At 46.2% G+C, this 12457-nt stretch overlaps 1 protein-coding gene across 1 annotated transcript in view; it reads right to left on the bottom strand.

Moving 5' to 3' along the window:
- Positions 1 to 7638: 7638 nt before the first annotated feature.
- HADH (hydroxyacyl-CoA dehydrogenase) overlaps positions 7639 to 12457 on the bottom strand; it is a 56006-nt gene continuing 51187 nt past the window's right edge. The window contains exons 7-8 of the mRNA XM_066280788.1: positions 9439 to 9555; positions 7639 to 8473 (exon numbers count right to left, since the gene is read on the bottom strand). Of these exons, the coding sequence (XP_066136885.1) occupies positions 8355 to 8473; positions 9439 to 9555 (236 nt within the window). The 3' untranslated portion in view covers positions 7639 to 8354. The remainder of the gene's footprint in view (positions 8474 to 9438; positions 9556 to 12457) is intronic.

The raw sequence follows: 12457 nt of genomic DNA on the forward strand, positions 1-12457 counted from the left end.
CTGCGGGAGGGGAAGAGAGAGACAGAGAGGAAGGAGGGGGTGGGGGTGGAGAAGCAAATGGGCGCTTCTCCTATGTGCCCTGGCCGGGAATCGAATCCGGGTCCCCCGCACGCCAGGCCAACGCTCTACCGCTGAGCCAACCGGCCAGGGCTCCCACATAGAGTTTTAAGAGCTGCCCTAACTTTCAGGGATGCACACACACACAAAATTTTGAACTGCTTTTTATTTATTTGTTTATTTATTTATTTTTACAGAGACAGAGTCAGAGAGAGGGATAGGTAGGGACAGACAGATGGGAATGGAGAGAAATGAGAAGCATCAATCATCAGTTTTTCGTTGTGACATCTTAGTTGTTCATTGATTGCTTTCTCATATGTGCCTTGACCGCGGGCCTTCAGCCGACCGAGTAACCCCTTGCTCAAGCCAGTGACCTTGGGTCCAAGCTGGTGAGCTTTTGCTCAAACCAGATGAGCCCGTGCTCAAGCTGGTGACCTCGGGGTCTCAAACCTGGGTCTTCCGCATCCCAGTCCGACGCTCTATCCACTGCGCCACCGCTTGGTCAGGCTGAACTGCTTTTTAATAGACACTGTTTGCTTGCAATTAAGCATCGTAATACTAATAGCAGGATGTGATTCTAAATGCTGCTTAGATAAGTATTATGGGAAAAAATAAGATCATTGACTTTGTTGGCTCTCATTTAGTAGATACCATTTGGGAAATTGCTAAACTTCTGCACCTCTCTAATGGGAAACCTACATGCTCCTCCTCCACAGCCAGGAGTGGCGCTCAGGGAGGCCAGGAGAAGAGTGCACCAAGCGCAGCTATCTAAAATAAACATGACTCACACGAACCGACCTGAGTTAGAACTTTATACATCTTAGATAATAAATTAATAATTTATGGTAAAACTGCAAGAACTCAAGTGAAAGCTGGCTGTTAACTGCCCTGTTTGAGAGAAAATGCTACGGTTGTTAATCATCGGCAGTGTTGTGGGCCACAGGAACTGGTATAAAAGAAATGATTGGTGCCCTCATTCAGTGCATTTTACTAAGCTCCTGCCAATGGGCCATGCTGAAAGAACTACACCAGAAAAATGTTTTTCCTGTTTGTAAGCCTATTCACCACCTGCAATTGTCCAAACGCACAAGCATCCTTTTCCTGAATAGTAACTTGGACCTTAAGGAACAGGTTCAATGTTAGGAAGGAGGTGGCGCAGCAGGGAATGCCGAGGTTTGGAGTCACACAGAGCTGGACAACACCCGCTTCCGCCCCTGCTGGATGCTGTGCACCCACCCCTCTCGTGTACCTCCTCGTGGGCTCAACGAAGAGATCGCTGGCCTTTCCAGAGGTACGGAGAATGATATGTGCACCCACCCCTCTCGTGTACCTCCTCGTGGGCTCAACGAAGAGATCGCTGGCCTTTCCAGAGGTACGGAGAATGATATGTGCACCCACCCCTCTCGTGTACCTCCTCGTGGGCTCAACGAAGAGATCGCTGGCCTTTCCAGAGGTACGGAGAATGATATGTGCACCCACCCCTCTCGTGTACCTCCTCGTGGGCTCAATGAAGAGATCGCTGGCCTTTCCAGAGGTACGGAGAGTGGTATCTGCAAAAGATGCCTGCAGGAAGGAAATCACTAATAAATGAATTTCCCCTGGAATTTTTTTGTAAGTTATCAAAGATTTTATGCCCAGTGTAAAAAAAATAGTTTTTGTATTGCCAATAGCCATAGAACACATAAGCACACTTTCTTCAGTCCATAGGAGCAACTGATAAACAGAACCAATCTGTTCTAGACCAAAGATCAAGGAAATAATAGAAAATGGGCCGAGTTTGGATTGTTTTGGCCATTGACACTGATGTGTCTGTTAAGTATTTTTGTTAATTTGTAATAAATTGAAATATTACCAGCTACATTAAAATTTTTATCTCTGTTAAATATATGGGAGAAATTGGTAGCAAATGCACTATTTGCCAAATAATACTAGAACATTGCTTAACTGAATAATCACACTTGACTGTTTCTCTTTGTAGTCCCGTGGAATTATTCATTCCCTTTTTTCCAATCTCTAACTCAACTGTCTCAGTTTGCACTCAGAAAGTCACTAACTCACCTTTGACACTGTAACAATATTTCCTCCCATATGGAGAAGGTATGAGGCTACCAAAGTAGAATGGAGCCCCACCAATAGGCCTGTTTTTTGTTACAGGTCCTATCAAAGTTAGGCAGGACACCTGCTGCTCAGTTGCAGAAAGGTAACCCAAGGTTCTAAAGTCTAGTTTGTGGCCCTGGCCAGGTGGCTCAGTGGTAGAGCGTCAACTGGGTGCCTGCTGGACAGGTGTGCTGTGCCCACCCCAGATCTAAGGTTGCAATCAGCGGGAGCTGGTCCTTCCTCAATGCCTGCAGGGTCCTTGAGAACTCGAACCCATCCAGACAGCCCTTGCAAAGCTGGCTTGTTTTTATGAGCTTTTAATGTCAATGCAACACTCTTCCCAGTGTGGCCACTCCAACTTTCACGCTGAAGCTTCAGGATGATGGTCTCTATTCTGCTATCCTCTCCCATGCCCCCTGGCCACCACAACAGTAGGGATGAGAAATTTTAAGCGGTGATCCGAAACGCCCGAGCGCAGAGTCCCAGGAAGGCTGTAGTCACTGGAGAGGCACAGGGTCCGTGAATGAGACGTGCTGTCCCCTCACTGACTGCCCAGCACTTGACAGAGCTATCAACTAGTTCTCTCTCCTAGCAAGAAACAACCCTCAACATACAAGAGACTTCACAGGAAAGGGAGGACAACAGAGAAAAATCAAGACATAAGCATTATAACTACCACAGGCCTATGACTGAAGAATGTCATGCCAGCTATTGGCAGAATGCAAGAGACCGAACACTGAAAGGGCAGCTGGCCACAGACCAGGACGTGCGTGGATAGACGCGTGTTCCTACCAGCCGCGCAGACTCAGCACCGTACCACCTCCATCCCTTGGGTATCACCTTCTCATCTGACACCAGTTGAGCAAGAGCTGCTAACCTGGGGAGCAGTCTGACGCCAGCAGTCTCCTCCCTGGGACTCGAACCAGAGAGTGGACACAGCAAGGCTAGAACAGTGGTCACATCACTCCCACCACAATCGACGTGGTGGTACCATCAAGCTCCCTAAACTTGAACATTGGGACTAAAAAGCTCTGGTAATCTGCCTTCCCAGAAGTACACGCCAAAACTTCCGCATGGCTCCAGGATGAGGCATTTAGGGTTCAGTCCTTCTAAGTGCCCTGCTGGGCAGATAAAATATATTATGCTCACTTTGTTAAAGATGGCGCTGCCCACGTGGAAGCTCGTTGCCCAGGTGATGGTATTGGTTGCCCTTCTTGCTTGGGATGGACATGATTATATTAATGTATTGGGGGCAGGCTGTGGGCAGGCAGGATCCTTGTAGCCTGGGGCTTGCCTTTAGGACTAAGCCTTTCCCACCCTTTTTGATGTGGGGTGATGCACTCTCATGAGGAATCCCATTATGCCTCAGATAAGTGACTTTGTATTAGAGACTTCCTTGTTTGTATATTGGATTAAAGGTTTTTATTTCTACACTATAAAGTGGGGCAGACCGGGAGCTTGCTCTCTCTCGGTTCCTGAGACTAGTATTAGAGAGGAGAGCAGAGGAGGCCACGTGGAGGAGGCCAGGAGAAGCAGCCAAGATGGCGGAGTGTTGAAGGAGAAGCCAGTTTGTGCAGAGAGAAGGAGATGGGGAACAGAGGTGAATAAGGCTGGTGAGCTAGAAACCTTTGATTCTAGGAAACTTGGATAAGTCAGTAGCTTTGTGAGCACTAAATGAGTGGATTTTGGAGCCCAGTGTGTGTTTTTCTTGCTGGCCAGGTGCAAGCTAGGATTAAAGCTGATGGCCCACCAGTTCTTGGCTCGTTGTTTCATTACCGTCTGTCCGAATCCAATGCGAACCTGCATGGGCCAGGTGGCTGTGATGGTGGCCGTGGCTACCGGCCTTACATGCCTCAAGCGGAAACCTTAGCTCAAACACACCTTCCTCCCAGCACTGGTTTTGGCGGCTTCTGGGTTCCCCATCTTCTAAACCTGATGGAGTCAATGGCCGTTCACGGGGCGGGGAGCAGGAGCCAGAGTTCTTACTCCAGGAGGTTTTCCCCGTCTAACACCCAACACACTTGCCTCACAACTGACTACTGTCTCTGGAGGACTCTCCCAGGGCGGAGGCTGAGGGGCTGCTGAGGCTCAGAGACGCAGCTCAGACCCTGGCTGCTCCAGTCCTGAAGGCCTGTATTGGCACTGCCCCACCAAGGGCTTTGCCTTGACAACCTCCATTATGATGGCTGGAAGGTTAATTTTGTTTCTGTTCCTACTCCACCACCATTTCCCTAACTACCATGTCAGGAAAATCTTGGGATCTTCTCTCCTATACATTTGCTTTTCTCTGGGGTCTTAAATCATCCAGTCTCCCATTCGCACATAAAACCTAACTTACAAAGCGACAGCTACCTCCTCTAGCTCATGGAGCATAGTGTTTTCCAAGTGCTTTTCCCTCCTGAACAGCCTGACCAGCGCCTTCTGGAAGTTTCCAAAGACCTCCTGGAGCAGCTGTGGGGTGGAGGATGGAGTTCCAGCAGTTTTCTTTGACCCAGGTGGCTCCACGGCTTAACTTCGAAGACTCTTTCATAAGACTCTTGGGCCTGTTCCCAACTTTAGCTCACCCCCTCTCCCCCCAAGTGTAAAATGTTCAGGCTCTCTGTCAGCCTGGGGGCTGTGAGGAATCAGTGGCTTCCTTCCAAACGGGGCAAAGAGGACAGGGGTGTCACAATTAGCCTGTTACGCAACACTGTACACTCAACATATGATTCCTATCATCTTGTTTGGTCTTTGACAGCCCTATGGAATAGGGTCCATCATTCTGCCCATTCTACCAGATACATCCAGAAGATGACCCCCCGAGGTTACACAGGTAAAGAAAGAAAGTGGAGCTGAGCACAAGAACCCAATTCTGTTTCATTCCAAAGCCACAGTATTAAACACTTATCCTGGTTAATACTGCAACAGCTGCTACAGTCGGTGATTTTAAATAATTAGTATTAATGATGACATTTTTCTGTCAGGAGCTAAAGTTCTGCCGTAAAAATAAAAACTATGAAATATTGAGACTGATTTTAAAAATAGAACTTACACAATCAAATGGGTTGAAAACAGCAATGCTTCTTCCATTGTTCAAAGCATTTAGGTGACTATTTAAGTAGTAGCACTGAATGCCTGCTTACAAGAAAATTGGTACCACAGAATTATAGCCACGCCTTGTATTTTTGGTAGGTTGGTTACTTAGGTTGAAATGCTAAAGGGATTAAAATCAAGGTGAGACTAGACAAAAGCTTGTTTCAAATGTATGAAAAGTGTAATAACTTGAAAAACAAAAGAGAAAGCATAGGGTATGTTGAATAAGCCGTGACTAAACTGGGACTGATATATTACCGTATTTTTCACTCTATAAGATGCACCTGACCATAAGACACACCTAGGGTTTTAAGGAGGAAAATAAGAAAAAAAAAATTCTGAACCAAATGGTGTTAAAATATTTAATAAAATACCATATTTTTCGCTCCGTTAGACGCACAGGCATTTCCCCTTCACTATTGGGGGGGGGGGAGTGCGTCTTACGGAGCGGAAAATATGGTAGTTCTATCCTCTCCATCGAGTGGCTGAGTCTGCAATGAGCTTCTGAAAGATGACATGTTCATGCGTCAGAAAACGTACTATGTAACAACAGTCAGTGGGAATCCTGTTTTACCACCCAGTTTTATACTATATACTTCCTCAGTTCCAAGATCTGGGCCCACCTGGCCCGCAGGCTGGCCCATTTAACAGTCCCCACACCAGATATCTCTCTACAAGTCATGTCGAAAGAATCTGGCCAACCATTTCCCCTTGAGAAACTGTTATTAATAGTGACTCTTATGAATATTAAAGGCCACAAATTTTATTTTACAAAAACATCTCCATAATCATTAAAACTATTTTTTCAGAGAATGCCATCTTGCTAAGCATAAGGGAAGTCTGGGGGATGACTATGCTCAGAGGCTCACTTAATGTTTTACAACAGCCATTTCATCAATTGTATGGTTTTCCTTCCAATCTCAAATTTTTATTTCTATTATAGGAATATAATCACTAGGAAAGGAGTACAAGAGAGGGGGCAGGGAGCCTCTACTTGACTGAAGCCCCTTACTTTCCAGACCTGAGGAAGACCCTGGAGGCTGTCGGCAGGAGCGTTAGGGAGGTGAGGAGGTGAGGAGGAGCCAGCGGTGCAGCCAGGCCCCACAGCTCAGCCTGGGCAGGTGCTGCTGAGCACGTGGAGGCCGCCCCAACCCCTGCAGCTCTTGCTGGGGTCTTTTGCGACCAGACCTCGGCAAACGGCAGCAGCTGGTCCTGACTGCCCGCGGCCTGCCTTCTCCCCAGGGAGCTCGGTGGGAAACGGGCGTGGAGCGTGGGACTGAGGACGCCCCTCTCAACTCCTGTGTTCATGAGGCTGTTCAAAATTCCTTTCTGGTTCCAAACATGACGCACGGAAAGACTTTTTGAAAATGATAAAAAGAAGGTCCGAAGGCCAGGCTTTCTGACTTGCTGGTAGGCTAAGAGTACATTTAAAAACCTGAGCCAGAAAAGGATCGCTGTGACTGACACTCCCTCATGTCCTGCAGGCTGATGGTCACACGGCTGAGTTTTCTCTTCCCTGGAATTCAGTGGTCAAGAAAGAGCCCTGCCATTTTCAGGACAAGGGCTCACATCCTGTGGGCGACCCACCAGCGGGAAGGAAACGAGGCCCCTCCCGAGGCCACAGTGCAGGTCAAAGGTCAGGAGCCAGCCGAGTGGCAGGGCCCGCAGACCACAGGGTGAACCTTCAGGAGCGGGGACGCTGGTGGCAACACAGGTGCTTCCTTTTTCTCGTTAGGAAATGTTTTATAAGAATAACCTAAAAGTTTCCTAAACCACGTTCCATGTGTGGTAGAAATGTATGTAACTATTTATTTTCCTATTATGCTATAGTTAGAGTCAAGAAAAAAATTAGTAGCTCCCTCTTATCAGCCCCAAAATGGGGGTGGGGGGTTCTCAACCGTTAGACTTACGCCCCAGGACACCAAACAAAGATGCCCATTTTGAGGACAGTCCTGTTGGGAAGTCTGGATTTGAAATTCCCAAATTTGTTATTTTGTACTGCATTTTTATGTTCAAAACCTAGTTCTAATCCTGGCTCTGCTACAAAATTCCTGGTGACCTCGGGCACGTAAGTTAGGGTCTTTGTTACTGAGGTCACTGGAGCTCTGGCTTTCTGATGGCTTTCCCGCTTCAACATGCTCTCTCGGAAGACACTGCCTCAAACAATGAGTGTAAGCAGCTTCTGTTATTTTATGTCTCTTTGTTGGCAAAGAAACAGATGTTCCTTAAAAACTTCTTGGTGTCTTAAGTATTGCTTTACTGGCGAGGGCTCTGGGGGATCCGCAGCAGCCGGGTCCCTGAGAACACCTCGGCCCCCTTCCTCACCACGGCCCCTTTAAAACACAGCAACAAACCAAGGAAGATGAGCATGGCTGTCGCCTGAATTACCAACCTTTACTTTTAAGCATAGTATCATTTTAAATTATATATATGTTTATTTCAATTCAAATTTTCACAGATTAAAAGATTGTATTTGATTAGTCAATTTATAGGCAGTTTGCAGCAATGATTTCTCATGGAAAAAAAAAAAAAGACAATAATCATTTCAGATGTGAACGGAATCTTTCCTTCAACCCGAGCACAAGGAGATAACCCCGCCAATCCAGCGGCAGCGTCTTGATGATGTGAATCAAGACCCGGCACTTAGGTCAAGCCCAGAATGCAGGGTAAGGCTTGAAGCTGCAGGGAGCGAATGTTCTCGTGAAGGTGAGAGGCAACGCTGCTCCCTACAGCACTTCACAGACACGCCAGGACGTGTCCAGGCCTGTGACCCTCCCGTGTGGCAGTGAGGATCCAGCATGCTCTTGGAGGAGACGCTTTCCCCTCCACAAGAGAATAAACTCAGGCAATGCTTTATGAAAATGACGAGGATCAGAAGACACGTTTGCTCCAAGGCACCAAGGGTGTAAAGCTCTTTAGAAAATACAAAGAAATGAACATACTAAAAAAGGGAATTAGTCCTCAACAGAGAACTTGGCTATGTGTAAATAATTACCTCAGATAGATTACAATCAAAATGCACATTGACCAGACTGTGCCGTGAGAGCACCTGGCCCGAGGCACTTCCCCGGCACGAGGAACGGCGCTGGTACAGCCTACAGGGTTCTTCCTGGAGCCAGACCTGCACATCATTTGTATTTGTAAAATCCTTCACCAGTCTTCTTGCCAAGCTTTTTCTCCGCTACCATCTTATCCAAGGACGGGCTGGGCTGAAACAAGGGGTTCTGTGCGTCCATCTGATGCCACCCTATTGAGAGGAGGGAAGAGGGCTTACAGTGAAGTGCTGGGTATATCTGCACATCTCGGCATTCGCAGGGCAAGGCTAGGGCAGAGCTTGAGGGGAAGGGTCCCTACTTTGATGTGGCAGAGCCCCTTAGGCATGGAGCCCCTCAGGCCAACAGGGAAGGCGGAGCTGCTGCAGGCCCGGGGCCCCGAAGGAAGCCTGCCGCTGCTCCCACCTCTCCGCCCGCACGCTGCTTGAGGCAGGCCGGGCTCCACCACGGCCTCCTGCTTATCCCAACCTTCCTGAAATCACTGGCCCATCTGTAGTTAGACCCCTCCTTGGCACAAATAACTTTCAGAAGCCAGCAAAAATCTGAATTTGTTGCCACTGGTCTTTGACATCCTATTAAATCTCCAAAGTTCATGCTTCCAGCAGAACCTCTGTCGCTCCACCCAAACACGTAAGTATTCTTTGTGAAACCTGGTAGTATGAGCTACATTCAGCATCAGTATTCCAATTTTAATAATTATTTTTACCATCTCAGAGCCTCTATGGTAAAATGGACACATTTTTTAAAAATGGCTGCGTCTGGCTTGCAGTGGAGGTCACATGATCAGAGCAGGTGAGAGGAGGGCACACACCAGTGTCGACCTCACACGGCAGGGCCTCTGGGCGCTGCCGCCACTGCTGGACCTGGGAAGGGTACGTGGCGCTGTCTGCTTTATATCTGAAACTGTCTGTGAATTTATAATTATTTCAAAACGAAAAGTTAAAAATAAATACGGTCCCCTGTGAGGAAACACTAGGCAGTCACAATTTTCCCTCTCCTACCAGCTCTTAACTTGAATCTTTAAGCTGGTGTGGGCAGGACTTTGGGAAGTCTACTAAGGCTCCTTATAATTTCAGTTTAAACGGGCATTATAAGTCATAGTTGAGCGAGACTACCTCAAGTCATTTAGAGAAAGAGAGCAGAGCACCCCAAGTCCTACCGTCCATGATGAACTTTGTGGTATCCAGCCCAACGTAATCGAGAAGCTCAAACGGGCCCATGGGGTACCCCGCTCCCAGCTTCATGGCAGTGTCGATGTCCTCCTTGGATGCGTCACCTGGGGAAAAGAGGCGCCCCGACTTACTATCACCTTCCCACAATTCCCTTGGTCATGCCGTTCATTTCAGAGTTACTAGAGTTTTACATATTTGCACATTCAAAAAATATCCGGAGTCTGGATTTCTCTCTTGGGTAAGGTTTTGTCCCAGAGGTTTACGCCAACTAGGTCACAAGATTTTCAAAGCTATTCCACCAAACTTTCTGTAAGGTGACTTCTGTCCATGAAGAGATAACGGCACAGTTACCTGAAAACATCAGTTATTTTCTAATGGGTTGGAATTTCCCAACTCTGGAGTAATTTACCAAAATATCAAAGATACAGCAGACTTTTGATTGATAAATGGACTTTAAAAAGAAATAAAAGAGCCTGACCAGGAAGTGGCGCAGTAGATAGAGCATCAGACTGGGATGCAGAGGACCCAGGTTCAAGACCCCAAGGTTGCCAGCTTGAGCGTGGGCTCAGCTGGTTTGAGCAAAGCTCACCAGCTTGGACCCAAGGTCGCTGGCTGAAGCAAGGGGTTACTCAGTCTGCTGAAGGCCCACGGTCAAGGCACATATGAGAAAGCAATCAATGAACAACTAAGGTGTCGCAATGTGCAAGGAAAAACTAATGATTGATGCTGCTCATCTCTCCGTTCCTGTCTGTCTGTCCCTGTCTATCCCTCACTCTGACTCTCTCTGTGTCTGTAAAAAAAAAAAAAAAAAATTATAAAAAAGAACTAAGCTTTATGTTTTTATATTTATGTGTGTGTGTGTGTGTGTGTGTGTGTGTGTGTATTTCTCTTCCAGCTTTCTTGGTCTTACAAATAATGAGTACTCCTCTAGAATCACATTCACATAAACCCTATAGTCAGGATAATGTTCAAAGAAAAGCACAAACCTGATTTAGAATTGCTATGCAAGTTTGAAAATGTGTCGCGAAAACTAAGACACGAGCCAATATGTTCTTTCCTTGGAATTTTATCCTTAACATATTGTCCTTGGGCCACAAGAGGTCTTTACAGAGAACAATCTGTCCCCTTTCTCCAAAATCAGGAACGGGACGAGTCTGTAACAACTGGCTATCTAGAATTTTGTTCCAAAGCAAAAAGAAAGGGTCAATTATACAAAAATGTTAAAATTTTCAGAGAAGATTTCATACCTAAATATTTCGGATATTTGGGCATGAGAAATAGGAACTAAACATCTATAAAGACAATTTTTTAAAAAGCATACTGAGTACAAAAGTAATGCCAAAGGATTTCAAGGCAGTCCAAAGCGATTAAAGTACCAACCAGTTATTTCATAAGGTTGACATTATCAGTACTCCACTAATTAATTAGTCAACCAGAGGATCCTGAGAACCATGATCTGAGTTTCAGGTCATAAGAAAGCAAAGAGGGCAAAAATGATCATAGACATTAGCCTAATTAGGAGTCCTTATTCCTTCATTCAACTTGCATTCATATCTGTTATGTACCAGGCACCTAGACTTGGAATGAGACAAAGAAAAACAAGATGAAGACTCAAGTGTGAGTATTCATGATATAGTGGGAAGACTCAGATGTACAAAACCAAGAGTTTCACTGTGACAAGTGCTGAACATTCACACAGCTGTGTGGGCAAAGATGGAGAGCTTTCTTCACACTATCATGACTTCGCTAAAACCACCACCCAGGCCCAGATCCTAAATGTCCTGAAGAGAACCCCAAGGAAAAGGCAGGCAGGAAAGAGCATGCCAGGCAGCAGGAACAGCATGTGCAAAGGCAGGAATGAGAAGGAACATGGCAGATGAAAAGTACATTTGCTCAAAGGATTTCATTAAACCCCAAGGCTTCTATGGTAACTGAGCCAGAATGCTGGAATCACAGCCTACCTAGCACATTCCTCTGGCTCAGCACCTGCTGTTCCCTGGGCCTGATGGGCTCAGACAGCTGACATCTGTAGGCCTCTGCTCAGAGTACCATGTCCCTCCATGCACATAAACGAGCAACTGTCAGGACTCTGGGAGAGGACTCCTGTCTTCATTTTGACTTTTAAAATTTTTTAAATAATTTCAAGTATTGAATTGAGAGAGAGATCAATTTGTTGTTGCACTTATTTATGCATTTACTGGTTGATGATGCTTGTATGTGCCCTGACCGGGATCGAACCAGCAATCTTGCAGTATCAGGACGATACTCTAACCAACTGAGCTACCGGCCAGGGCCTTGAATTTATCTTTCTCAGAAATTACTGCTCAAAACCGAACATGTTTATCCACTGGTTATTTATTAGGGGCCGTCTCCTCTCATTAGAAATATAGGCTCCCTGGAGACAGAAATCTCATAGCATAATGGTTCCAACTTACCTAAAGCCTTAATCAAATCTATATTCAAGGACAGGCAATGAACCCTAGAGGCAAGACAGCATTCCAGACTCAGAGACTCATCTGACTATTTCAAAACATGAAGACAGCATATCACAAAAATAACGAAAAAAAACTAGTTTTACAAAGTCAGCACATTCTAAAAATTATATTCTGAGTAATACAGAGTCACAGAGGCGAAAAGAAGAGAGGGAGAAATAAAATACACTGCACAGCTTGGTGTGCCACGTAGGAGTTAAATGTGTATTGTGTTTTAGACCAATAATTCCTAACCTTCTTCATAGTAAAGCACGTCACTGAGAATCTGATATCCTCTCCAAAGAAAACATGTATACTCTCAAAACTGCGCATCAGCCTTAAGAGGTTCTTGGGACCCTCCTCCCCAGTTCAGAGCCCTTAACTCTGGACACAAGGAGAAGCTTCCTCAGTGAACTCCCAGACCCACTGCAGCCTGGGAACCTGGGATCTGCCCCAACACTTCTTTTGCTGGCTCATCACCACCACCTACTGGCCATTCTTGGCATTAACAACGACCTGGGTCACAGCAATAAGG

This window comes from Saccopteryx bilineata, chromosome 5, assembly GCF_036850765.1.
Source record: "Saccopteryx bilineata isolate mSacBil1 chromosome 5, mSacBil1_pri_phased_curated, whole genome shotgun sequence".
Lineage (NCBI taxonomy): Eukaryota > Metazoa > Chordata > Mammalia > Chiroptera > Emballonuridae > Saccopteryx > Saccopteryx bilineata.